The sequence below is a fragment of the Bidens hawaiensis genome, unplaced genomic scaffold (assembly GCF_021521415.1).
Source record: "Bidens hawaiensis isolate Kalapana, Puna unplaced genomic scaffold, B.hawaiensis_p1.1 tig00010855_1, whole genome shotgun sequence".
Classification (NCBI taxonomy): domain Eukaryota; kingdom Viridiplantae; phylum Streptophyta; class Magnoliopsida; order Asterales; family Asteraceae; genus Bidens; species Bidens hawaiensis.
In genome coordinates this window covers 232,429-260,179 of record NW_027491838.1, presented here as the reverse complement: position 1 = coordinate 260,179, position 27,751 = coordinate 232,429, and the positions used below count along the sequence as shown (strand labels likewise).

At 34.8% G+C, this 27,751-nt stretch overlaps 3 protein-coding genes across 3 annotated transcripts; 1 reads left to right on the top strand and 2 right to left on the bottom strand.

Annotated features, from left to right (window-relative positions):
• Nucleotides 1–4,868: 4,868 nt before the first annotated feature.
• LOC143536658 (protein FAR-RED IMPAIRED RESPONSE 1-like) lies at nucleotides 4,869–6,148 on the bottom strand. Its single transcript, XM_077030596.1, has 5 exons — nucleotides 5,919–6,148; nucleotides 5,705–5,794; nucleotides 5,439–5,597; nucleotides 5,097–5,355; nucleotides 4,869–4,979 (listed from the first exon to the last, which is right to left on the bottom strand). Exons 1-5 carry the CDS (start codon nucleotides 6,146–6,148, stop codon nucleotides 4,869–4,871), a joined length of 849 nt encoding a protein of 282 aa, XP_076886711.1.
• Nucleotides 6,149–9,338: 3,190 nt separating this feature from the next.
• LOC143536638 (gamma-glutamylcyclotransferase 2-1-like) lies at nucleotides 9,339–11,694 on the bottom strand. Its single transcript, XM_077030579.1, has 8 exons — nucleotides 11,568–11,694; nucleotides 10,682–10,758; nucleotides 10,532–10,588; nucleotides 10,338–10,394; nucleotides 10,217–10,257; nucleotides 10,045–10,116; nucleotides 9,874–9,953; nucleotides 9,339–9,546 (listed from the first exon to the last, which is right to left on the bottom strand). Exons 1-8 carry the CDS (start codon nucleotides 11,674–11,676, stop codon nucleotides 9,362–9,364), a joined length of 678 nt encoding a protein of 225 aa, XP_076886694.1. The 5' UTR covers nucleotides 11,677–11,694; the 3' UTR covers nucleotides 9,339–9,361.
• Nucleotides 11,695–21,580: 9,886 nt separating this feature from the next.
• Nucleotides 21,581–25,064, top strand: LOC143536657 (uncharacterized). The gene is made up of 2 exons (XM_077030594.1): nucleotides 21,581–21,847; nucleotides 24,477–25,064. The coding sequence occupies exons 1-2, from the start codon at nucleotides 21,581–21,583 to the stop codon at nucleotides 25,062–25,064; spliced, it is 855 nt and encodes a 284-aa protein (XP_076886709.1).
• Nucleotides 25,065–27,751: the final 2,687 nt, after the last annotated feature.

The following is a 27,751-nucleotide window of genomic DNA, read 5'->3' as shown; positions in this document are numbered from 1 at the left end:
TATGATTACCATTTCTATTTGGTAGTATTCAATTTGAAAACAGGAACAATCGAGCTGATAGACAACATGATTAACGGGGAAATACCAAAAACCAAAAAGTTTGACTCGTTGAAGAGAAAACAACAGTTATTAAAGATTCTTTTCATGCAAGATACAAAGGGGTATCGGAGAAACTGGTAAATATTTTTATTTTCTTATAAAGATGTTGCTGATCTAATATTCTTTAATCCCCCTTAGACTGCAACTAATATTATTTAATCCCTCTTAGAGGGATATTTTTTACATGTGCTTAAATAAAAAAAAAGAATCTTATTGGACAAAGGTTGGAAATTGTTGTTATAAAAAGAGTGAAAATGGAGTGTAGAACAAAAAACAATTTAAAGGGTTATGAGATCTTTACTATAAAACACATGGAAGGGGAAGCATCCAGAGTCATCTGGTTTTTATAAAGAGTCACCAAGACAAAAACGACAACTAAACGATTGGAGGGTAAAACACTTGTCTAAAGTGTTACTCTAGGAAATCAACACTGTCAGAGACAAGTTAATAAAGTCAGCAAAAAAGTATAATGAACATGATAGAGAAGATGAAAAGTTTCAAATGAAGAAGATATTCAATGTAATCGAAGAGAGACATGAAGAATAACAGTTTTTTGATTTTTTAATCTTGATTGTGTTTATACATTCAGTCAACACGTTCAGCTAACACGTTCTATGTTATTAAGGATTTTATCTAATACGTTCAACTAACACGTTCAGCTAACACACACTACGTTATTAAGTAGTTTATCTAATACGTCTGTTAATTTTGATTGTGTTTATATGTTCAGATAACATGTTCAGCTAACATTCTTATACATTCTTTAACCAATACGTGTTTGATTTTTGAATTTTGTTTGTTGGATTTAATTTGAATTTCGTTTGTGCTTATACATTCTTTATCTACCACGTTCTGCTAATACGTTCTAATCTTCTGCTAATACGTTTCTAACTTATACATTCTTTATTGTATTAATACGTTTATACGTTCGCCTAATACGTTCAATCATTTTATTTTTTTGATAGATATATTGGAAAAAAAGGTTATCGGTATAACTTCTAATACGCTCTTTTAAAAGTTCAATCTTATAACATGCTCAAACAACACTATATAATTATAAAGACTATACTTGAACGTTCAGGTAATCATAAAACCTTATAAAAAGTTTAAACACAACAATTATATTATAAACTACGATACATAACAATAAGTTTTAGATGAAAATACATAAACACATTAGCCAAAACTCAAAAGAAAACATGAAACATAGAAACTGCTACCATAAAGCACACAAAATATTCAAGTACAATTCGATCTATTACATGACAGCTTTGAGAAAGTCAATCTTCAATTGAATAGAGCTTTATTATCTTGCACAACTCTTTCGGCTCATCAACTTCTTTTTTCCCTGTGTCAACCAAAAACAAAGCAAAAAGATAATTAATAGTACTATCAGGTATGTTTACCAGCAAATTTGTTATTTCATCCCTCATATCCATGTTAACACCAGCAGCTTTGATAAACTCATCCTGTAAAGCGTCACAGTTTTTTGACTCTTCGCAGATCTGATTTTTTATCTTTTTTAGCAACAACTCTTTAACAGATGAAGAAGATGATGATGAAGACGACGACGAACAATCGCAATCCATTTTTTTGTTGATAAGGTTTTTGATTTGGTGAAATTGTGTGATGAAGATGTCCGCCCTCTGTTCTTGTAGTGTTGAAAAATTGTGTAGTGAAAATTGATTTAATAAACAAAATTTCAAAAGTAGACAAAACGTGAAGATCTTTTAAAATAGTAATAAAATAATTATTGGTAAACGTGAAGTTATTTTAAAATATAAATATAAGTATTAAAGGGAAAAGTAAAGATCTTTTAAATCTTTTAAACTTTCGGATAAAATTAAATTAATTAAGCGTTCAATTAATACGTTCAATTATCAAAATTATTAAAAAAATAGAAATGTAATGGTGACTAGAAGAACAAATAGTGAAATGATACCCATATGTAATTATACTTACGTCAGATATTAAAAGTTAACACTATAATAACTTTCTTCAACAACCAAATTTATAACTAAGATTTAAAAATTAAAACTTTAAGAACAGGGGCAAACAACACAAACATACACAAAAACCACACAAAACATAAAAACAGAAAAAGATATGATTTAAACTTCAATAGGAAATTAATTTGATTAAATGTTCAATTAAACTTCAATAGAAAATTAAACTTCAATAAAAAATTAATTCTTAAATCAAAGAAAAAGTATAAAATGATATGATTTAAACTTCAATTAATTTTGATTAAACGTTCAATTAATACGTTCATCTACCAAGAATTAAAAAATGGAAATATAATGATTCCTAGATGAAAAGATACACGTAGGTAATAATATTTACTTCAGATATTAAAAGTAAACACTACAATAACTTCCTTCAACAACCAAATTTATAACTAAGACTACAAAATCAATATAAGAACAGGAGTAGACACCCAACACAGACACAAACAACACACACATTAAAATATGGATTCAGCTAATCCTACCGTGAAAAGCATTCTTAGGGCAAGAATCAACCTGGAATTGGAGAAAGATTCCCATCGTCTAGGTGTGATTCAAGAAACCAAGGAACGTTTGTCTGAATAAGCATAAAAAAGCAATGATCTTTATGAAGAACTACTGAACCAACCCCAAAGCTCTTTCAAGACCGAAGCTATGAGCTACTTCGAGCAGCAAGCTTCATACTGTGGACGACTTCAAGTCATCCTAGAGAAAACTGCTCACATGGAGTCGAACAAAAAATCAAAGCTTGAGGGGGCTAAAGATATCATTGACAACAAATAGAGATGGTGATGTAGTCTTCTTGTTTCTTGGTTTATTAATAATGTCTTTTGTGTGGTTATTTCGTTTGACTGTCTGTATTCCATGATAATGTCTTTTGTTTTGTAAGTGGCGGATGGATCTAATATAACAAGGTATTTTGAAAATTGTTGTCTACTACCATAATACAAATATTCTGTTAATACGTTTAAGATATACTTAAAATGTTTTAAGTCAATGTAACAGATATAAGTCTTTTATGATAAAATGCTAATCAGTTCAACAACTTCATAAGATAAAAAAAACAAACCTGGAAAAATTAAGGTCAAAACAGATAAAAACCATTTTTTTTTCAAGTCCGGGACATGTTCTGCTATTATGACCCGGCAAATTACAAACCTTGCATTCTCTATAATTCTTCCCATACCGAGTTATGGCTGTCTCTTTCTGAGATTTTATCCTTTTATGCGACCCACAACCCTTATTTCTTATTCCACTCGGCATACGGACGGTCACCTCTGATGGTTGATCATATCCTAAAACTGCAGCAAATCTGTCCCTTTTTGACAAAGAAGTTATTTTGTATCGTGTCCATCTGTTTTTTGGATCATAATATTCATCTGATCCCTAACTTTAGTAAGTTCATCAATGTCAGTGATGTAGCTGTTTATAAGATACGCACCGGACAACGTTATTTCTCTTGAAATCTCCTTAACTTTCAAGTTCTTCTCATTACGAAAATTTGAAATTGGAGCCATTCTAGGATTTACACCCGCATCTCTCTTCCAACGATCCAAAATGTATTTTTTAGGGAATCTTTTAATTCAGAACAAATTTAAAATATAAAGAATGTGACGACACAATAACCCTTATTGTTCAAATCTTTTGCAGCTACATGATACCGTCGAATCTACTCCATCTTCACCATCCTTCTTAAACAAAACCTTAACAATAAAAAAATCAAACAAAACTTAGACATTTATAAAAAAAAATAAAAATTAAACCTTCAAACCAAAAATGCTAATACGTTATGCTAATACGTTTTGCTAAAACGTTCCCCTTATATGTTCTATTTAAAAAATGTCTGATAAAATTCATCAACACTCCAATTTTGATTTCTTCTAATATGTTTTGCTAAAACGTTCGGTTAAAAAAATGTCTTCAATCACTCCAATTTTATTTCTTCTAATACGCTTTGCTAATACGTTCTTTTAAAAACATCAATTATAAAACAAAAATAATACATTCTGTATAATTTAATTAATCTTACCTCCAAACATCCTGGTACATCTGCCTATATATTAAAGCAACACAATTTTCCACATGTCATTCAATTAAACTCTCCACATAGGATATCAAGTGTACACATTTCCATTTTTACAATTTCCCCTTCATGAATAATAAAATGAAAAATATGTTGTTAATGGGAATCGAACTCACTACCTTACTTTTGAAATGTTTGTGGTTTACCAACTCAACTAGAATAAATTGATGTTAGATTTCTCTTTTTCTTAATTGGTATAGATTCATAACCTTTCATTTTGTTTTATCACCCGTGTATCACAAGGGCTATATCCTAGTATGCATTAAAGTCAAAGATGAAAAACTTCATATAATCTTCTTCTTTTTAGATGACTTAAGAGATGCAACACCGCTTCGAATGTGATACATTCATCTTGAAAATCATTAAAAATTGCCCTTGTATACATTAGTTCTGCTTCTTCCTCAATACAACTTTCACTTACCAAATCAGGATGCGTGTACCTTTGTATCATGATCATTTTCCTGCTATTGTGCCTTTGAATCTCCATACAATGATCAAAATGACTAAAAAAAACTCAACAAGTGATAATTGTGAGTTAGAAACTTGACAAAAAAATGATTTTCACTTTCTGATCTTGATGTAGTACGCATAAGACCAGACAACGGTTCATCCCTATAATAATAAGCTGGTATCCAATCGTATCTCATATCAAACATGTCAATCAGCCATTTATTCCTTCATTATAAGCTGCCAGTGTTAGTCTCAAATTCGGATTGAGAAATTGAATCAGTCCACACAATGTCACAAATTTTATGTTTAAAATCTTCATTGTTGCAAAGGGCAACACCAACCTAGAGTAAAAATAAAATAATTAGTATTAACAATACGTTCTATGAAAAGTAAACATGCATTAATACCAAAAACATATGTTAATACGTTCTGTTGTCATTAATACGTTCTATGATTACCTTATCAGCAAGTTTCTTCATAATATGCCACATACACAACCTATGTCTTGTGTTTGAGAAGACTAATGCAATTGCTTGCTTCATAGCCAGATCTTGATTGGTAACAACAACCTTTGGAGCGATACCAAAGGAATCAAGAAAAACTTTCAAAAGCCATGTATATAATTCAATAGATTCAAACGCTAACAACCCAGCCCCAACAGTCACATTCCGGCAATGGTTATCAATAGCCGTAAAAGGCACAAAAACCATCTTGTACCTATAAAATAACATAAAAAGTCAAATAATATGTAAAACCACTATAAAAAATTAAAAAGTGAAAACAAAAGTAAAATCACACACTTGGTTTTGAGAGTGGCATCAAATGCTATAATATCTCCAAATGCCAAATAATTCTTCTTTGAAATCTCATCAGCCCAAAACAAAAGAGTTAACTCACCATTATCATTAACAGTGTATTTAAAAGAAAAATCGTCACAGCATCTTTTTTTTCCGCTTAACCTTTAGACAACCATTTCAGCATCAAATTCACCAATAAAATAATTTAACCTTTGTTTAAAATTCTTACAATCATCTTTTGAAGCCCCAAATTCTTCAAAACTCCATACTTTGTCCTAAGAATATTAAATGCCTTAACTGGACCCAAATTCAATGTTGACGGCTCATATATGATATCCTCTTGAACATGGGTTAACTTCCTGTTAGATTGAACAAAATGCATATCAATTGCTTCTACCATTGCATGATTATGTCCTTCTGCAAATTCGTTTATTTCAAACTTAATACCCATATTTCAAAAAAATTTGAGCTCTACAACCATACCGAATTGTTGATCTCTTCCTCCTTTTATAGTATGGTATTTTTGAACTATCCTTATCAACCATTGAGTCATAACTCTTTGGAGGTTTATGACCTTCTTTTGAACAAGTGAAATACTTAGACTGTAATATACCATCATTCATGTATGAACCTCCTTTACAAACACAAAAACCAGCTTTCTTTGCGTATTCACAATAAAAATCATATGCAAGATCAATAGACTCAAATACCATTCCTTTAATAGGTTTAAAAAAAGCATTCACTTGTGGTACGACATCATCTTATGGAGGCCCTGATATGATAGATAAATACACAAAAACAGAAAGAAGTTAACACCTATTTAAAGTTAGCACGTTCAATACTTACTAATTTGTTTAAATTCTAATGTGTTCTTCTAATACGTTCTTAATGGACTGTGTATACGATTCTAATACGTTCTTAACTAACTCGTTCAATTCTTATACGTTTTTCTAATACGTTCAGTCTATTCTATACACCTGCTTAACTAATTCGTTCAATTCTAATACGTTCTTCATGCTATCGACCATCTGATTAGCGATTACCAGATTTTTTTCAGATAATTACCTCTAATCAAATCAAAACTACTTTACCGGTTACAAAAATAGCAAAATCGACTATCAATTTAACAAAAAAATTAACTGAAAACAGTAATAGCACCAAAAAATTTATAATATCAGATGTTTAACTTACTAGCATCTATTCAAATACATCAAAATTCTTTAAAATTAACCTAAAAATACTTATTTTGATGATCGGAATACATCGTGTTCGATAGAACGATAACTGGAAAACTTAATTCGTATAAGCAAAATTGCCAAAATCGTAATCTCAATTACTCAACAAAAACGGTTTATTGGTTTTGATATAAAACAGAGTATAACAAAAACCGTTTCTAAAATTAGCAGCGGGATGGAATTTTTAAACGATGTTAAAAGACACTTATACCCTTATGTTAAGTTACGATATTAGTTTGTGAAAAATTACAATCTACGTTCAAGGTACTCACATCTTACTATTATATTAAAGCAACACACTATGGACACATGGCATCTTTCTAAAGTGTCCACATAGGATGACAAATAAGCTATTTCCAAAATTAAACCCTATTTAAATCTATTAAATTAATTTCCTACATTTAATATTACTTTTAAAATTCCTAAATTAAATGTTCATTAACTCTCATTTAGTGTGATTTCCAGAAATAAAAAAAACATTTAAGTTATTTATTTATTACGCCTTTTAAACTAATTTTTAAATATTTTATTTCAAAATATTGTTATTATAATGATCTTTTTGATTTGTGCAAAACAACTAACATATGAATAAACTATTAAAAGTCTCTTTTCGAGCGTCTGTACATCTAAATACTTAGAATTTGTGTTATGTGAAAATTTAGTTAAATTTGGCTTGACTCTTGATTTGTTTTACCATTTTAAAACCTTAAAGTTATTCTTTAGTATCATTCAATAATTAATATGGGAAAACCACATATGTTGTGTACAATAAGATATTTGAAGGTTTATGAACAATGTTTGTATTTAAATCTTTTTTCAAATTTATATATACTGGAATATTTAATTTCATATATGAGAAATTGTTATAAAATCCTAAATTATACCACGTATATAAACAACTTTTTTTTGTTGATGTTATATTCTTTTTTCAGCATGTTTATTACACGGGTTACTAACCTAGTATGTAATGTACAATAAAGGATTATTGTATTGGATCCTTTACCAATCTATCTATCTATCTACATACATACATACATACATACATACATACATGCATGCATACATATATATATATAAGTTATCATAAACCCTAAATTCATAAAACATTTTCACTCTCTGTTTCTCAGTCTTCACCACTCACGACGGTCCCTCTCCGGCCATCAGCTCCTCCTCTTAACTCCGACCATCAACGCCGCCTCTGAACTCCGGCCCCGCAGCTGCTGATGCTTCCCCCGGTCGTCACTCATCACAGCTTGCTGCCTCATCCTTAATCCTACTTAGTAAGTTAGTAATCTCTCTACTTGGAATCCAATTTACTACCTACCAATTATTCATCTAGTTTTTAGATTTTTATAGTTTATCGTGTTTTATCATGTATACCAGGTAGTAACAGGTTCGTGCTCGTGTTTGGGATACAGGTACACGATAAGTTTTCGTGTCGTGTGCAGGTATACACATTTCGTGTTCGTGTCTTATCATGTACGGGTCTACACGATATACCAGCCATACTTAAGAGTTGGGACAACTTCCCATCGTGCAACTCTCTCTTCTTACACCAGAGGTGTTTTCCATCCCATCAATTTCATCTCAAAACCATAAAAATGCATATCTTTTTCATTATAACCATCACTAATTTTTTTTTAATTTAAATATAATAATACCCACTAAATGGTCACGTCACAATCCCGACTTCACACCATTTTGTCTTGACAGAACAAAACCATTGACTCATCAACTAGTGGGATAGAACAGCTTGTCCTCGGCGCTAGGCGAGGCCTAAAAGACTAATCTGTAACTTTATGGACGAAACCTGTGATCCAGAGGGTCTTAATAGAGGATCCTAATGATCCGGACCTTATGGAACATAGTGCGTACTACAATCAGTACCTTGTGGACAAACCTCTCATCATTCTTGAGGCTGAAACACAAGGTTGAGATAGTGGTCAGTGGCATATACCGTTTTTCAAAAGAGAAAGGGGAAGGAGGCAGTGGATAGATTTTTTGTGTAACTGTTAATTTATTGACAAGAAATTGTCAGTTCCCGTACGGTTATGTACGTGAATCCCTTAATAGATTGCTTGAAGATATAATTAAAAGTTAAAACCAAACCGGCTTTCAAGTTTTACATTAGGTAAGAGTTGAGCTCAAACTTGCCTCTTAAGTGGTTAAAAGGCGTGACTATCTGGTTTTGGATTGTTGAGCCCGCTGAGTTGTGAAGTCGGCCGGTTTATAGCTAGGCGGTCCACGAACATATTGGATTCTGTGGTACCTATACAGCTAAGTGGTCCACAACAGTCCACAAACAGATCAGATCCTTTTGAGACCACCATAGCATAAGGGTGGATAAGGTGGTCCTCAATGCTCCAGGTTAAAGCATATAACAACCTGGAAACTATGCTCTACTTTCTGTGGCAACCAGATGGTCCATAATCCACCCAACATAGTTTCACACCAACCACTTATCCAACAAAAGACCACATTCATAAATTTATTTAATTTAAAAAACTAACAAATACGCAAACTTAAACTCAAATTAAACTGCAGTGTACTCATTAAAACATTATTATACTCAAAACATGATCTTTCAACTCCATAGCATATGATTAAAGAGTACTAAAACTAACATAAGTAAAGCTGGTTCAGTAGAGTCAAGCAAACCAGGTCACTGATTGTATTCTTGTGGTTGTAGTTTTAAGTGTCTGCGGAAATTGCTTCAGGAAGATGAAGCAGCTTATGAGGCGACATTGGGGACTTGGGCTTAAGAGATGGCCCTGTTAATCTGTTACTGTTGTTCTCTTTCAGGCCTTGTAGGCCTGTGAGCCCAAGTACTTTTCTGACTTCATTTGCCAACTCTATGACCATGTCGTCTTCGTGACCTGTCCAACAAAAGAAAATAATTAGGTTTTGGGTTGTCATATCTGAGTTATTTATTAAATAGGCCGTGTTCGGGTTGACCTATGTAACCCGTTTAATCAAACATAGACACGTCAACCCGTTTACGACCTGTATAACCCGTTCACTACGCCCCACCAACCTACTTAGCATGTTTAGATAAAAGGGTTACATGATTCATGTTCAGATATTATAATTTGATTACTATTTGTCAACCTGTTTGACACGTTCATATAAACAGGTTAAACAATTCGTGTTCAGGTCACAAGACTTCAAGTGTGTGAAGTCTAGGATTGAAGATTTTAACGCACCAATATCAAACATTGCCTTCTCCAGCAAGAAAACATAGTCTCGATTGTTTCCACACGGGCCAAAAGCAGTAGCTATTTGTCTGAAAACGCAAACCATACGAAAGGGACCAAATAAATATTTAAAATAGATTTAAGAACACAAAAAGAATTAATGACGATTAAGTGTGTTACCTTGCCATATCCTCCAATGGTGCAGGCCCGAGGTAGTACTTATTTGATTCCTTGTCTGGAGTTGATGTGAAACTGTAACAAACAAAACATTCCAGTTACAACATTTTCCTTTTATGCAGGTCACAGTTACTTTATAAAAGTAGATGGAACCACAAATTGTATAATGGCTTACACAATAACTCCTGATAAAGTAGGCTCTTCAATCTCCCCATCCTGAATCAAGATTTAACAAAATCAGCTCTCGGGTTAGTGATTAAACGTGTTGATTTGCGAGAAAATTAATACTATTTTACCTTGAAAAAGTCTACAGTGGTTTTTCCATCATACTCGCATTCTCTCTTCTCTAAATACTGAAATAAAAAGGAAACAACACAATCAATTAATGTACAAAAACATGTATCAACCGCTTGGTGAGCTGCAGTCAACTCATTAAGGTTAAATTTGATTTTACACACTCATTTAGCAACCGAGTTATAATAACACATACCGCCATTGTCAATCTTTCCCTCTCTTCACCTCCTCTTACACAATACACAGCACCCCACTGAAACAGAAATTAAGTCAAAATAAGAGATAAAAACACAATGTATTTAAGTTTTAAAATAGTGTAAAATGGTAACAGTTGAGGTTAACTAACACAGATGGCTCCTTCACTGTACTCAAGTGTGCACGTTCTTGCAGGGTGCTCAGGTGTACCTCTATGATCAATACATGCTGTGACATAATAATATGATTATTAACTAAGTAGCACGGGAACGGGGACGGGACCAGGATACGGGGACGTTATGGGTACGGGAAACGGCAAAAATCAAAAATCCAAGATACAGGTACGGCTAGGGTACGGCAAAAAAAATATTAAAAAATACAAATATATTAAACAAAGTTCAAAATAGATTTATATACTAATATAAAGAGCAAACTACAAAAAAACTATATCAACCATAGGTAATTAATTATCAATAAAAAATAAATAAATGTATAATTTTTATCTATATGTATAGTCAATTTTAAACATTTTATTTATAAAATTATAAGTTGATGACCAAATGTAAACTAGTTTAGATATATAGGGTCAAATTTTAAAATGCATAACTTAATTTAACATTTTATATAAAAGTTAACAAGTTTTAGGGGCTAAAGGTAAACAAGTGAAAGATCAAGGGGTTAATGTTAAAACTAAACTTTTATAACCCTAGAAAAACTAACAGCGCCTACTTCCTTCTTCCTTCTTCTTCATTGGTTTTCCGGCGCCAGAATTCTTCACCGGAATATTCTATATGGCCGCTCCGCCATGCTATTGGCTACAGAAACGTCTCGGAATCGTTTGTTGACCGTCCCCATTTAACGGGTTCGTTTAGGAAACGTTTCTGGCGCGTTTCCGTCCCCACGCCGTCCCCGGGACCGGTACTCTAACCTCTATGTCGTCCCCGTGCATCAGAGATTATTAATATATGATTGATATAAAGATGCATAATAATAGAGGAAATAAAAAGATAATGGTTTGGGCAACTCCAACTGCTTACCAAGATCAAACACACGGCGGTAATTTTTGATATACCCGATCATTTTCTCATCATAGTCAAACCCGGGGTTCCATACCAATGAACCATAACCAAACACCCAGAAAACCATGATTTGCAACTCTTCACAAACTACAAGATGTTAATATATAACATTAGGCATATAATATTGTTTTGACTTTTGAAAGTTCATGTATACCACTTTATGACAGCATGTTTCATATGAACTAGTTTCAAATAAAATATTGGAGTATCAATAATCCATTGAACTTTTCCTCAAAAGCAAGCATTTGATTTTTTATAAGTCAAACAATATTACTTTCCAGATACACGGTTGATATAGATTTTGTTAACATATGTACAATTAATAATGCTAAACTAATAAAGCCAACTTTAACAATTTCATTTTATACCATAAGCATCATCAAAAACGCCAAAACTGCTACAGTAAAACAAAAAAAAATACCGAAAGTTAACTTTTTTCTAAAGAAATAACAGTGTATTAGTCATGTTAGGTTTTATCCCAAAACAACACCTTTTTTAATCATTATTCTGCCAGTAATTTACTAAATATCTGAACATTTTAATCCAAACAGAAAGTGCCTGAACTCTCATGATTGACTTCAATAATTCAAAATAAAATCCAAAATAGCTGAAGTGCAAATCAGATCTAACAAATCTATTCTAATTCATCCAATAACAGTTTTTTTTTGTCATCATCCATAAATATATAAACAGAGGATATTCTAAATATGCTTCATATAAACCTGCTTCAATAAAATATCAATAAGCCATTCAACATTCCTCAAAAGTTAGTATTTAACTTTTTATGTCAAACAATATCACTTTCCAGAGACATGATTGATATACACATTCTGTTAACATATGCACAATTAATAACACTAAACCAACAAAGCCTCCTTTAATAATTTCATTTTATACCATAAGCATCATCATCATCATCAAACATGCCCAAAATGCTACATAAAACGAAAAAGTACCAAAAAGATAGGATTTATTAAATCATGAACCATTTCTGCTTGTAATCTACTAACTAACTATCCAATCATTTTTCAGCAAATTCAGACCACAAAAGTGCCTAAACTTCTTTAATAACTTCAATAACTCAATATACAATCCTAAACAGCTAAACCACCAATCAGATCTAACAAGTCTATTCTAATGAATCCAATGACAGTTTCTTTTTGTCATCACCCAAAAATATATATACAAATAACACGAAAACAGAGAAGAGACTTTTTATGACTTTTCCACAAAAGTTAGTATGACTTATTATGTCAAACAAGGCAAAAGGCCACCGCCAGCTGGCCCAACCCAGCCGTATGGAGCCCTTAAGCGCCTCCAAGTTATCTCCGGTGGAAAACCCACCGCCCGAAGGCCCACTGGTGGTAAAACCCGGATGCCCTCAGGATCGAACAGAAAATCACAAAGATATCAGTCTTCCTTCATTGAGCCAGTGTCAAACAATATTACTATTAATAATTTCCAAAAAAAAGTAGCAAAAATTAGGGTTTTAATAAATAATAAGAATCATAAATCAGAGCAGAAAAGAAAAGTGCCTTGATGAATAATTTAATATAGAATCCAAAACAGGGAAAGTAGGAATCAGATGTAAGAAATATATTCCAATAAAAAGAGTTAGTGTGATCATCCATAAAATAAAAATAGCAGAAAATCAAAGCTAACGTTAGTCCATAGCATACATAATAGCAGGCAGATGAAATGAATCAGCATAACATGATTGAGTGATTACTACGTAAGTGGAAGAGCGGAGTGTTGTAATGTGCGGTGATTGAAGAAATCTGACCAGGAGGAAATTAGGGTTCTGGCGACGGTGGAAGAAAGAGGAGTTGGTATAATAGCGTATACCCCTCTCTTCTCTTCTCTTCTATTTACTACTATTTACTTATCGTCATGTATGGATGAGTGGTCGGTCATCTTGTGATTTTTCTGTTTTTTTGGAAGGAAATGATTATTATGTCACTCTTTTTTATTTATGTTTATATTTCAAGGGGATGTAAAGTTCAAATATTGGTTGAAAAATGGACTAAATGTATTCAGAGATAAAATAAACGGTACGTCTAAGAAAGTAAAGGCTCAAGAGTGCGTGACATATGTTAACAGAATGTGTATATCAATTTAAAAAAGCAATTACCATTATTATTATTATTATTATTATTATTATTATTTTGTCAACTTCAGTGATTTGTCTCCATCCAACCAAAGAAATCATCACCTGTTGTTTAAAAACATTATTGGGTCATTGTCCCCTAATCTTACCATGCTTGTCCTTTCATGACTCTCAACTAGCACGTTTTTGGTACTCAACTTGTTATTATGATTTTATAATATTATCAACACAATGGCTTCTTGTTATAAACCAAGCATTATTTAAATACACAGTGTTATTCAATAACTAGTCAATAAATTTTCATAGAACTACTAAAGTCATTTCTAGAAAAACGGTTTTGTTAATTTCTAAAAAAAATTCTATGATCTTGCTTATACATAGCAGTTAGCAAAAACAAGAGATATGATAAGCTATCAAAAGATGAATCAAAAGAAGAAGTAGATACATGAAAATAAGACGAGCATATTGTGTCAGCACATTGATACATGATGTGTGGGTGAAATAATATGTTTTAAGTAAGTTATATCGTGTGTTTTATGTGTTTATATGCCTTGGACACGATTACTTTGAGTGGTTTTACATTTACATGTGAGTGGAACTTAAAGGAGCTAAATTGGCGCATAGATGAAATGGAAATGAATATTTTATTGCATGGAATGATAGAGAATTTGAAGACGAAGACGTAGCCAAAAACGGTGCGTAAAACGGAGCTATAACGAAGAAGTTATGGGCAAAACAGTGCAAGGGGGGCTATCACCGCAAGCAGGGGCGCTGATCAGGCAATTTTGGAAGAGATGCTGCAAGTTGCGGTCTTATGGACACAAATTTCGGCCTAGTTCGTAAAAAGACGGATTTTAGGTTTTTGCCTCTATATATAAATATAACCTTAGGGTTACGAAGAGGAGACTTCTCCCAGCCGTTTTTGGGTATTAGGAAGCCATTTTCTACCATCCTAACACCTACCAATCACCACAATCATCCATGCTTTCATCTTTCCACACCATAATCAAACTATTCAAGATGAAGATGCAATGCTAAAGCTTTTGTGACTATCTCCGGGAGTAGGGTTTGTGTTTGTAAGCAAGACTTTTTGGTATTTTGGACCTTAATATTGGATGTTTGTTTTTGCATTCAACAATTTTTCGTAATTGAATGTTTTGTGATTTTATCAGTTAATTGGTTTGTGGTTATCAACTTTTAGGATTAGGTTCTTAGAGTCATTGACCCATTTATCTCTAGCCATGAAATCACTTACATTTATCAAACCCTAAAACTGGTAATCAATTAGGTTATTAGTCAACTAAGCCAATTGTTCGGATTAAGTTCTGATGATAAGCGAGGTCAAATATCTAGTCTTTTGATTATAGGTGTAAGCAAATGAGTTTTCCAAATAAGTTTAATCAATTGATCTAGTTGCTTCACAACCTGAAACCTAGAGTTTGGTTACTTTTCTTTTAATTGTTTTACAACTAAATCAATAATTAATCTGCTTGACATCGTCTGTCCATCTAGAATAGTTAGTTACTAAGTATTGAACTTGATTAGCACTTTCTACCGATTCCCTATAGATTCGATATCTTACTTACCCTAGCTAGTAAAGGTAATTTTTATAAATGTTTTTTATTGACCTTTCGACATCGATCAATACACATATAGTCATATATTAATTTTATAGATAACTAACATACTATATATGACTGAAAAAGAATGTTCTGTATGTCAAAATAAAGTTCGGTTTCTTGATCAAAATAAGTTACAAAACTTATTATAAGGTTTACCAAACTCAAGGGTACACAGGTAACGACATTTTATCGTTTATATTTCTTTTAGTCTTACCAAATTCAATAAACGTTATTAGTATATATCATTTAACGTGTTTTATTAGTTATTAATTTATAAGTTATTATACACAAATGAGGAGTTACAAAACTATCATCCTTGATTTATTTCTGAGTTAAGACGAGATATGATGTGCATGCATGTCATCCATAGGTGAGAAGATTCAGTGAACGTGGACACTCATGTCTGAAACAGCTTCATTTATTGGTTACACCAAATTTCCCTTGAAAAAGTAGCACCTTAATAACTAATTAATTATTAGTAAGCTTAATGTAATTAGATTTGTATGTTATTATCTAATTGGGTAACTTTACGCCTCGTCATGATATATATAAATTTGTTTAAATGGGCCCGCAAGAAGCCAGATCACACAACGAATAAAAAAAATTACGGATGGCAATTAAACATGAATCCTAAGGGTGTTTACGGTCCGGTTTTTGGGTCAAACCGTGAACCGAACCGTTGGTAACGGTTTTTTATTCTTGTAAATCAAAATCAAACCGTTGAAATTTTAAACTAAACCGTTCATTACGGTTTGGTTTCGCGGTTTGAGTCTCGAATAATTTGAAATGTTTAACATATATAAATACAAGTCGTCCATGATAATGTTTAAATACAATCTGTCAAGAAATATAAAAATACATCGGAATAAGTGGCTTGAGATTCTGAGCATGAGATCATAAAGTATATCTTGATTTAAGGTATAATACTTTAATGAAGAAAATTTAAAGACCAATTCATTGCAGCTTGCTACTGCATTTGTACTATCAGTTCATATTTAACATAAATATTGAAATTATATATATCTATATATATATATAACATAAAATATTTAAATATATATATATAATTATATTATACGGTCCGGTCCGGTTTTGTACGGTTGGTTTTTTATATAAACCGTAAACCAAACCGTTCACTCCGGTTTGAAATTATTGAAACCGACCGACCGAAACTTGAAGAAAAAAACCAACCGTTAAACCGAACCGATGACCGGTTTGGACGGTTTCACGGTTTCAAACCGAACCATGAACACCCCTAATGAATCTGATGTGAATACTTGAAACCTGATATAATTGGAATGAGTAATACCCGGTCCATATAAGTATGAGACGGGTTTAGGATTAGTTTTGAAATTTTTCATGGGTTTAGGATTTCTAATAAACTCCGATTAGTAATATTTGGTCAAACCCCGATAGAAACACGACGGTTTTGGGCCAGCTCTATCCGAAAGGTACTTTTAATAAATAAATGTGAAACTCAAAACCCAATGGGTATCCTAGAACCCGGTAGTAATTACCCGATAAATACCAGACGAGTCAAGGATAGGTCTGGGACAAGGTTTTATAATCGGGTATAGGTCTGGGAATACCTAGACCCGTCTCAAACCCGACCCATTGTCATCCCTACAAAACATTAAGGTAGTTTTTGGTATGCAGGAATGGGAGGCGGAATGAAATGACCCATTGTGAGGGAATGGAGAAAAGTATGTTTGGTTGATCAAATGAATGAAACGGCTCATTACCTAGTCCGTTTCTTTCTCTCTAAAACACCACAATTTCAATCCATCCATACCCCATGTTTTTTTTCATTCTATTCCCTCTTTCACCCTACATCACCTTCACCACCAACCACTACTATCAACACCCACCACCCACCGTCACTACCACCAACCACCACCATCGCCATCCACAGCCACCGTTACCACCACCACCACCAACCATCGTCATCAATGCCAGCCGCTCACCCCGCCACCCGCCTGCCACCATCAACGATCGCCCCTGCCCCTCACCACCACCACCCGTCGCCTACCGCCTACCATCGTCGCTGCCCACCACTACCACCTCCATCACTACCACCACCCACCCCCACCCCACTACCACCACCCCACCATTATCTCTCGTCACCCACAACCACCTGCCACCGCCAACCACCATCACCGTCCACCAATGCCACGTCCGCCACCTACCTCCCACCACCATCGCCACTCACTATCATTTTTATTTTATTTTTTCTATTTTTCCTACCTACCAAACAACTAAAAGTAATTATTCATTTTATTCTCATGTGGTAACCAAACATCTCATTGGAATGGTAATAGCCTATTCCATTCCTTTGTCCATTCCATTATCACGTTCCTTTCATTCCGCCTTCCATTCCATTATCTCATACCAAACAGACCATAACATTCAAATTTCTAGGATTGTGAAAACAATCAATCAAATTTAACTCACCTGATCTTTGAGGAAAAGTGAAGATCTGGTTAGAAGGTTGTAAGGTCTTAAGTTCGAATCTAATTCAAACTAGGTTTTATCGTAACGGGCCTTTGGGCGTCGGTTTTTTCCGAAACATTAGATGATGGACTTGAGCTACCCAGCGATGTCTGTAAATCCCAGTTAACCATGCTTTATTAGTTAGTCGTTTAGAAAAACATTGTGAAAACAAAATGTAATTACACCAGATGGACCATCTAATAAATAGTTGGTTTTTGTACACTTCTTGATAAGAAAAAAAAATTAAAATAGAAAAGCAGTAGCTTTAATTCCTCCACGATTGTCGCCGAGCGAGATATAAATGGATATGCTATATATGGGCTGGGCACATTTTGAATTCCTGTTAATATCTAGAAAATGATATTCTAAAGGTTGTTTTATAGTAATATCTTTAAAGATTCCATGACTTACTTAAAGGTGTACAAGTGAAAATGTGAAATGGCATACAATATATATACATTAATCTTTCAATTAGAATATACAATCATGTCCTAAATCTGTATTATCTATACACTTCTATTGAAAAGAAAAAATGAATCCAAATAAGCGTAACAACCGCAATTCATATGCCAACCATATATAATAACCATTATAAATATAAAGAAAAATTTAGATTACATCGAAACAGAAGGCAAGTGGGCAACAAGTTGGCTCCACTACCCCTTTTTGAATCGCAAAACCCAATCTTTTAAAAACTATATTTGCTGATCTTGGAGTCATAACATTACTATGCATGACCCGTTGAACACGGGTAAGTAGCTCCACAGCTTCAGGCGCGAGGAAACCAAAAGTGTCAAAAACAAAAGGAATAAATACATGTTGGTTGTCAAGACACGCCTTTTCATGTTTTGCCACCTTACCTGAAGCAGCTTTTAATGCGGCTTGACCGATTGCGAAACCACTACTCCCTAAGCCCACCAAAGGAGAAACCTCTGTTAAATCCACACACACGTGTTTCCCTCTTATCCATCCAAACACCAAAATGTTAGCCGGTCGAAGAGATGATCTTCCCTCCGACGGGTCAGACAAGAAATTCACAGGTGCTTCTTTCTTAACAGAAATTCCAGCCCGCCTGAATATATCAAAGAGCATATCCCTAACCAAATCGTGTTGGTACTTGAACCCCGGGAGCTCTTTACAGTGCATCGCGTGCTCCCCATATGAGTCTAAACACGCCTTACGACAAACAGGACATATCTCATCAAACGGAAATAGAGGAATCATGAGGCGATACTTAAGGATACTACGATACTCCACTGGAGTCATATGCTGGCCTAACCCATCTATAGGGATAGCAAGAAGAAAATCTTGAGCATGTGGTGCTTGTAGAAACTCAAAAATGGCTTTTTGTCTGCTTGTCATGTTAAAGTGTGACTCCATGTCGTGAACAATTTTACTAAAAAGAGCGCTCGCCAATGCATGCTGGGCTTTAGAGGGGGCGGTCTCTTTGTTAGAGAAACTGATAAAATCGACGCTTGGAATCATATCACGAAGACAAGCCAGAGCACAAGAATAATCAGAATCCATCCCACATATACCACTGTCTCGCAAAATGTGATCCTGAAGCACCCACGATTGGGCTCTCAAGGCCACAAATGCATAAGAGGAAGCCTCTACTGCCGAATACAACCACAAACCCCCATTCTTAATGGGTAAGGAAGCAAGTCGCCATTGGAGGTCTCCAAAGAAAGGACCTCCACAAACTACAATGTCCTCGATCGCCTCACGCGATCCTTTGTCGAAAAACACCGCTGCCTCCATCATGTGTACAGGTTGGCATGTTCTCAAACCAAAGAAAAGTTTAGCAATACCCATACATGATCGAAGCAAAAGTAACTCACTCTGCGGGTCACCAAGTTTTGGGAGAAGACGCATCAAATCAACAACATTAGTAGCTCTCTTCTTTGCCAAACCCTTAATAAACCCTGTGTCTTTACTAACAGCTCCCCCAAGAAGCTTCACCCCTAATAATGGTCTCCCGATGTCAGCAGGGAATAAACCGTCACGAGACTTCGTACCATCACAAGAAGGCCAAAATAGCTCAGTTTTCTTAATATTCAGTTCAAGACCCAAAGTTGGACCCGTCACCTTAATGATATCCAGCACTTTAGCCACTTCCGTTGAATCTCCAAATGACTGTCCCATCATCAAGATATCAGGCATGAAGAAGAAGCTTGCAATTGTCTCGAATCTGATGCACAAAGGGGTGTAAAACAAGGGGGAAAAAAGTGGTTCCAATGGGTCTCCTTGTTGAACCCCCGTGGTGGACCAAATATTATCATCCCCAAGATATAGTCTTGATGGCTGCCCATATAAAAATTCCATCCACAAGGAAATAGAAGGGCATCTGATCCTTACCCCATGAAGTAAAGCTGATCTATCCATCATATTAAATGCATTAGAAAAATCAACTGTAAGCATTGCAAGAGACCCATCAGTGTGGCGCTCACTCAATACCCTGTTGGCGCTATGTAATATGGCCTCCGCACCACCCGACACACCAACCCCAAACTAGAAATCATTAAGATATTTGGTCATTTCTTTGCCAACCCCTTTCATAGCCACATTAGAAACCAAATGACTCCATATAGTACCCACTGCAATAGGTCGAATCCCGTTGTCGGGTTTTAAAAGCGGTGTAAGAGGAGCAGACGCGACAAACTCTGCCAAAGTAGACGGACATCTCCCTCCTAACCATAAATTAACCATTGCAGTGATAGCACATATGAGGTTAGTGGTAATATCCGACCCTTCTCCACAAAGAGCATCCAAAATATGTTGCGCTCTAAAACCGTCCCTCCGACATGAAGTTCCTTTGGGAAACGATTTAATGCAACCAAGGACTCAACCTCCGCCACAAGAGGAGGCTCGGAATAAGTCATGTTCGGCATAGCCGGCGGTTTCTTGCACGGGTGTTTAGCCTCTAAAGCCTTTGTGGTATCAGAATTGTATGGTGCAACACCAGATGAGCATAACACCTTTACTGCAGCAGTAAAGTGACCATCCGCAACTTTTCGAAAACACTGTTTAACGTTATTGTTGACAAGATCCCCCTCCTTTTGAATATCCATGTCACCTTGGCCTAAGGACCTCGAACCAGAACCATTTAACAGATTTTTAATTAACATGGTGATACCGTCAACTTTCCCCCATGTGGCTAAAGAACTCATTATTGAATGATGTTGTATGGCTTTCTTATTCCCGGACCTGCTTTCGAGCTTTCGCAGCCCATAACTACGACCCAGTCACCATTTTTACACTATCGCAATTGTTAGACGGGTGGAACCAACAATGCTACCGGCACCAATACTATAGTCAACCCGAGACCCGACCTGATACCATGCTAAAACGGCTGAAAAGAACTAAAAGCTTCAAGAAAGTGGTTCCTTCAACCCTCAAAATTGGACTAGCATTTAGGAAGAGGTGTTGACTCGCGTTTGGGTTGACATTTTAAAGGACTCAATTGTTGGTAACATAAAAACCCAACACACCATGTGGGCCCTGATTTTTTAGTCGTTCCACTCTTTATGGGTCGTGAACAGTCTCCCAGTAGATCAATTTGCTTCAAAATGCTGTAACTTGAAAAGGGAACGTGTCAAGTTTGTGGTATTTACAACAAATGTTATAACCACAATAGTGGTTCAAGCAATTTAGATATTGTACACGAACTCCTTGATTGAAAATAGCATGAGGATCAACAGGGGGTTATAAACACTTATGTTTGCATTGGAGGCTCTTCATCACAACTCAAAATGTGTGGCGGTGCTCGAAAGGCTTCAACAAATGACTCGAAAAGGAAAATGCTGGAGAAACCCAAAAACACAACTAGTGGCTTAGATGCATTTTGTTTCGTGGATCTCAATGAGGATGTTACCAACGAATCCTCGCTCGAACCAGAACATCCACTTTGGGAGGGACAAGGCAAAACGAGCAACAATGTCTTCTTCGCCCGACGAGAAATTAAGGAATTGGATGAAGTTTTTGCTAAGATAGAAATTTTTGGCGCCAAGTTTGAGGAGGTAAAAAAAATTTGTTTAAAAGAAATTGCCGATGACCACAAAGATTAAAAAAGAATTAGCACTAAACATGGACCATCTTGAAGGAGCGGCCCGCGAAGGGGTCGAATTGTTAAAACGGAAGATTCTAAAATGGCTCTATATAAAACTAGAAAAGGGTGAGTAGGTTTTTAAAATTTTCATTTCAATTAAACACTAATCTAGTTTGATCAACTCTTTTTAGAACTCAAAGAATTGTGACGTGCAAGCATGTAAAGAGTTACGAGTTAGAAAAACAAAGCTGATATATGAAGGATCAAGTGAATTTAAAAATGCATTCTAGGTCATCCCATCGATTCTCCAGTGTGGAGTTTCACCTTATTAGCATGAGTGTATGCATGCATGTGAGTGAATTTAACAAAATAATCCATGTACTCCCTAAATCTCCGAATCAAGTAAGATCATCATCAAATTCAAGTGCATAATCAATTTCAACAATACAAACAAGCTTATTAACATGAGTGTATGCACGCGTATGAGTGTTCAACACTCCTCTCTCTCTCTCTCTCTCTCACACACACACACACAGTAGAGGTGCTCTTTAGGTTATTTATTTAGGTTTCGGGTTGTTTGGGTCGGGTTGTTCGGGTTTAAGCTCAAAACAAATGGACCCAAGAACCGACCCAAATAAGTTTGGTTTGTTCGGGTTTCGGGTTACACGGTTCGGGTAAATTCGGGTTGGGTTTCGGGTTTAACAAATTAAAAAAAATCCACCTTTAATAATATCATAAATTAAAAAACCATATTCCAAGTCGTTATAAAATGATAATATAAAGCCATATTCAACAATAACGCGCATATATTATTTAGCAACACATGAAATTTATCATAAAAGAATGCATTAAACGATATGAATGAGTGTTATAGCTTGTGGATTAATACTTGTATAGATTGAAGAAATATGCTCAATAAATACTGGTTTAAATACTATACTATTTAAGTTTTTGAATTGAAGATACATTATCCGCATGCTTTATGGTCATTAATACATTGGGATATGATAGATCCAATATTAATTGGAGTCTTGATAACAACCAAATAAGAATACATAAGGTTACTGTGCTACTTCACCGCTAAACTACTCAATAAAATTAGGGATACATGCATCGATGTATTATACTTCGGGTATTTCACCAATACCGACCCGAATATTTTATCTCGGGTTCGGGTTAGGAGTTTAATTAGTTCGGGTGAATTCGGGTTGGGTTATTTGGGTCTCGGGTCGCTTCGGTTCGGGTTTGTTATTCGGGTACGGTTAAAAAACACACCCCTAACACACAGTTCATTCACACGCACACATGCATTCGCTAATTTTTGTTTCTAAGGTTGATTCTAACCTGTTTGTGTGAAACATTACCTAATCAAACTTAATTAACCAAAATCCACTATATAACTTACCTTGGATTTCTAAAGAAATTGAGGAGATGATGAAAAGAGATCTTGTATGTGGGTGTTTTGATGTTTTTCCTAGCTTCCTCGCCTTGATTCTTGCTACCTTCAAGTTTAATCTTTCATGGATGAGTGAGTGTTCTTGAATAATTATGAGTATAATTTGAAAATGGTAATGGTGAATGAGGATGGTGGTAGTGGCGTGGGTTTTATGGAGAGAAAGGGGATGAGTAGGTTTGTGATGCGTGTATGTAGTTTTGAAAAATTGACTGTGATGGTGAACCCAACACATAAATCAAACAAGTAATGTTAATCATTTTAGGAGGCTTTTTTATTAGCTTTGGATTGGAGAATGGTGGAGGTGGGGTAGGTGAGGTGAGGTGCCCGGCTAGGGAAGGGTGGGGAGGGGAAAGGGTTGGGCTTTTAAAACAAATTTTCAAGTTTCATTTTAACGTGTTGCGAGTTTTAGATAATCAATTGGATCCCATTTTTAGTCATTTTTGTCAGACTTTAAACGAAATCAAATTCCTGACAACATAAGCTAAAGAAACTATTTTTCTGAAAATAGTTGTCGGGTTCTTATAGTGTCTCTGACTGGCTTTGGATTACTTATTTTCTAATTTTTACGATTCGAGCCTTCTAAAAATAATTTTATAATTTATTACTAATATTTTCATAAAAGTTTTAATTTTTCAAGTTGTTCCTGACACGTTTGGACTCCTTTCAGTCTTTAAATTGTCGCCAATTGTCATTTCACCTAGTGTTCGCTACGTGAAAAATTTAAACTTTTTCGAACATCTAGTAATGCATTTCTCATAACTTTGAAAATTCGGACGTTAGACAAAATACTTATATTTATATAATTATTTTATTACATAATCACGATTACATTAGTGTCGATTGTCACATTTAACACCAATAGCTGATATAATGATAAATATATATGTTTCCCTTGTACTTTTTATATAGTATTTTATAAGTTTTTAATTATTTTTTGTTTAGAATTTGTATACTACTAGCCTTTTAGTGTTTGGTAGGTTTCGGTCATTAAAAATGGTTACAAAGAAGAAGAAATGAGAAGGAAACAAGCTGAAATGAAGAATCTGTCGAACCAAAAAGAAAACTGGTCCAATCGGCAAAAGAATCGGACCCTTTTGGTCTCCCCACGCTGTGCGGCCACCCAAGGAGACTGTTGGTTTTGAAGACCACCGTCTTCACCGATCATTCCGCGTTGCGTTTTCTCTTCCAAAAGAAAGATGCAAAACCCCGTATTGTATGGTGGATTCTTCTACTTTCCGAGTTTGACATAGAGATTAAAGACAAGAAAGGAGAGGAAAATGTTGTGGCGGATCATCTCTCCCGTTTAGAAGATCCGAAGAGGGAGGAGATTCGTGAGGATGCGATAGGTGATGAATTCCCTCTCGAGTCGAATGATTTTGTAGATACGGAAAAGCAATGTATGCCATGGTTCACTGATTTTGCTAATTATTTAGCTAATGGTGTTGTGTTGAAAGGGATGACTAAACAACAAAAGAAGAAGTTTTTCTTGAATGTACATAGTTATGTGTGGGATGACCCTTTTTTTGTGAAGATTGGGGGTGATCGAATTCTCAGGAGATGTGTTACGAGAGAGGAAGGGTTGGATATCCTCAGGCATGTTCATGAAGGTTTGACGGGAGCTCATCATGGTGCACATGCTACGACGCAAAAGATTTTTGATTATGGTTTTTACTGGCCTACGGTTGTGAAAGATGCTTTGAAGTTTGTGAAGATGTGTGATGCTTACCAATGAACCGGTAACATTTCCTCCAAAAATGAGATGCCTCAAAACCCCATCCAAACTCTTGAAATTTTTGATGTTTGGGGTATCGATTTTATGGGACCGTTTCTGACCTCAGGTGGTAATAAAAACACACTTGTGGCAATTGATTATGTTTCCAAGTGAGTTGAAGCCCAAACGTTGGCCACCAACGATGCTCGAGTTGTCGTGAAGTTTTTGTTAGTATACATTCTAGCCTTTCAAATTTCAATTATTATCAACTCCGAAATATTATATATTAACTCGAAGGAACACAAGACCACAACATATATGTTGATTTATATCGTTTATTATTATTATTATTATTATCTTTTTATTTTATTTTCTATTATTATTATTATTATTGCCAAATTACGAGTATTACAGCTACAATCTTATTTTCAATGGCAATCATCATTTGACCATTCTGAGTTAGAGGAGTGCTTGTCATGACATGGATGGTGATCAAATTTAGGAGAATCATAATCCCATGCCCTTTTCAACACCTTAGGGTGATAATCTTTGCATGGATCACCATACAATTCTTCTGGATCCATTATCTTTCTTGTGTATCTTCCATAATGACTTGAGTTTCTTCAACGATTTCTTGTGTTACTTCCAAGTCTTCTTTTTCTTCCTCATCGAATTCAGTGTGCTAACAAGATGCCTATCAAAATGACATATATGAATAGTTGGCTCAGCCTTTTGCATAAACAGCTTAAATGTTAAATTAAAACCATAGTCTTAACAACATGATCATACAACAAACATAATACAAACAACCATGGCTGGCCGGGGCATAGCGCAATGTGGGCACCGGCCGGGGCACTTAATTTTCAAGGGAAAAAAATTCATATATATATTTATGAAAAAACTATTTATAATGTTTTATCCTAATTATACAATAAATTGCTTGGTCTAGTGGTAAAGGAGTATGACTCCTAACCAAAAGGTTGTAGGTTATAATCTCACTTAAGACATTTTTAAGCTTATTTTTATACAAAAAGTTTTTTACACAACCTAAATCATAACCAAGTAAGCCCATTTAAAAATTTAATTGTTTAAACCAAACAAAAACCATTTACATAAGGCTTAATTTTTTTTGCTTATATTATTTCGTTATTCGTTAGGGTCTACGGGCCTTTTTATTTCGGCCCGGCCGAGACATAAATTCTCGGAGACAGCCCTACAAACAACTCTACATAAACAAAGTGTGCAAACACTCTTGCTTAGAACTTCACTACATAAACAACAATAAACAACCAACTAACTACTAAATATATCTTCCATTTAGTGGCTTCATTAGCATTTTTATGACAAATTCTTCATGCTTCTTGATTGTCCTAGTCAAAGCAGGAATTTCTTTCTCACATCTTGGGCAATTCAAGATATCAACCCATCTAATCCAACCACAACTTCCCTTCTATAACCAAGTATGAAGAATTAAGAACAAAATCAACTAACAGAGCATACTAACCAAATTGGTCAATTAACTTAATTGACCACAATAACCTAGTCGAAGTAACATAATCGAACTTAATTGTAAAATTTACACAACACAAGAACTGTTAGTGATTTTAGTGTAATTAAGGATTAACTTTTTGACCAAGTTAATTGTAATATGAATCTAAAAAAGTCGGGTGCGGGGTGCACACTTATCTGATTTTATTATAATGTATAATCCTATTGGTACTTAGGGGTGAAGCCCCTAGGTCGTGGGGGTTCCAAGGGGGCAACGCCCCTGGTAGCAGGGTTCAAGGGGCGGCAGCCCCTGGTAGGGTCTAAGGGGCAGCGCCTCTGGCTGGGGTCGAGCATGGAAATTTTTTATTTCGGACATATGTTGCTTTATTAAAATTGTATTAGAAAATTAATTTTTAATTTTAATTAATTTTCGTTACAAAATTTAATGAAACCAACATGAGCGTATTTTCAGTTTTATGATAACTGCAAAATAGTTATCATTGTCCCTATCAAACCCTAATATAACGTTATTTGATCATACGATAGCATCTCTAGTTCATCATACACTCACAAATATCATACTTAAGTCTTGCTCAAATCAATTCTGAGTTTCATCCGGTCAAAATATTTGAAAACCATAAATAATTTTGATCTGATAGTATTTACACGACTCTCGGATATCCAAAAATACTTTGTTTGCAGAAATTCCCTAACATAACCGACGACCCTGGTTAGCCTCAGTCTTGGAAAAACGATAGCATGTAGCAGCACCACATGAGCAAGTAACATCTGATACATCATACTTGGAGCACGATTTCGATGAAGAAGAATACAACTGAGGCATCGCCAGTGTGAAGATCGAAGACGATGGTGACAATGATGACATTATGTGATTGGAGACGGGGAAATGAACCGACCTTTCAGGTTAAAAACAAGTAAATTCGCTGAGCAGGGGCAACATAGTAATTGCACACTCTGTTTAATGCCATTACCTGACGGTGGACAAAAGTGAAAAAAAAGACCACCATAGGCCCATGTGTGCGAAAATGATACCAGAGGATTGAAACCTGAGTTTTAGGTTTCACCATAGGAACCAAAATTACAATTAACTCTTTAATAAATAATAAAAAAAGAAAGAAACCCCAACAAAAGTATTATTAATTATAGACAAAGGTAGTTGGTTAAAATTTTATTATGAATTGTTTAATAAATTAAGAAAT

Coding starts and splice junctions, on each gene's coding strand:
- LOC143536658 (XM_077030596.1), bottom strand. CDS start 6,148: ATGGTATTTGAGTCTATTGATCTTGCATATGATTTTTATTGTGAATAC. Junction 5,795..5,918: donor AGGAAGAGATCAACAATTCG/GTATGGTTGTAG, acceptor TCAATCTAACAG/GAAGTTAACCCATGTTCAAG. Junction 4,980..5,096: donor TGAAGAAACTTGCTGATAAG/GTAATCATAGAA, acceptor TTTTTACTCTAG/GTTGGTGTTGCCCTTTGCAA.
- LOC143536638 (XM_077030579.1), bottom strand. CDS start 11,676: ATGGTTTTCTGGGTGTTTGGTTATGGTTCATTGGTATGGAACCCCGGG. Junction 10,759..11,567: donor CCGCCGTGTGTTTGATCTTG/GTAAGCAGTTGG, acceptor ATTATGTCACAG/CATGTATTGATCATAGAGGT. Junction 9,547..9,873: donor GAAGGCAATGTTTGATATTG/GTGCGTTAAAAT, acceptor TTTGTTGGACAG/GTCACGAAGACGACATGGTC.
- LOC143536657 (XM_077030594.1), top strand. CDS start 21,581: ATGTGTGGCGGTGCTCGAAAGGCTTCAACAAATGACTCGAAAAGGAAA. Junction 21,848..24,476: donor TTGGCGCCAAGTTTGAGGAG/GTAAAAAAAATT, acceptor TTGGTTTTGAAG/ACCACCGTCTTCACCGATCA.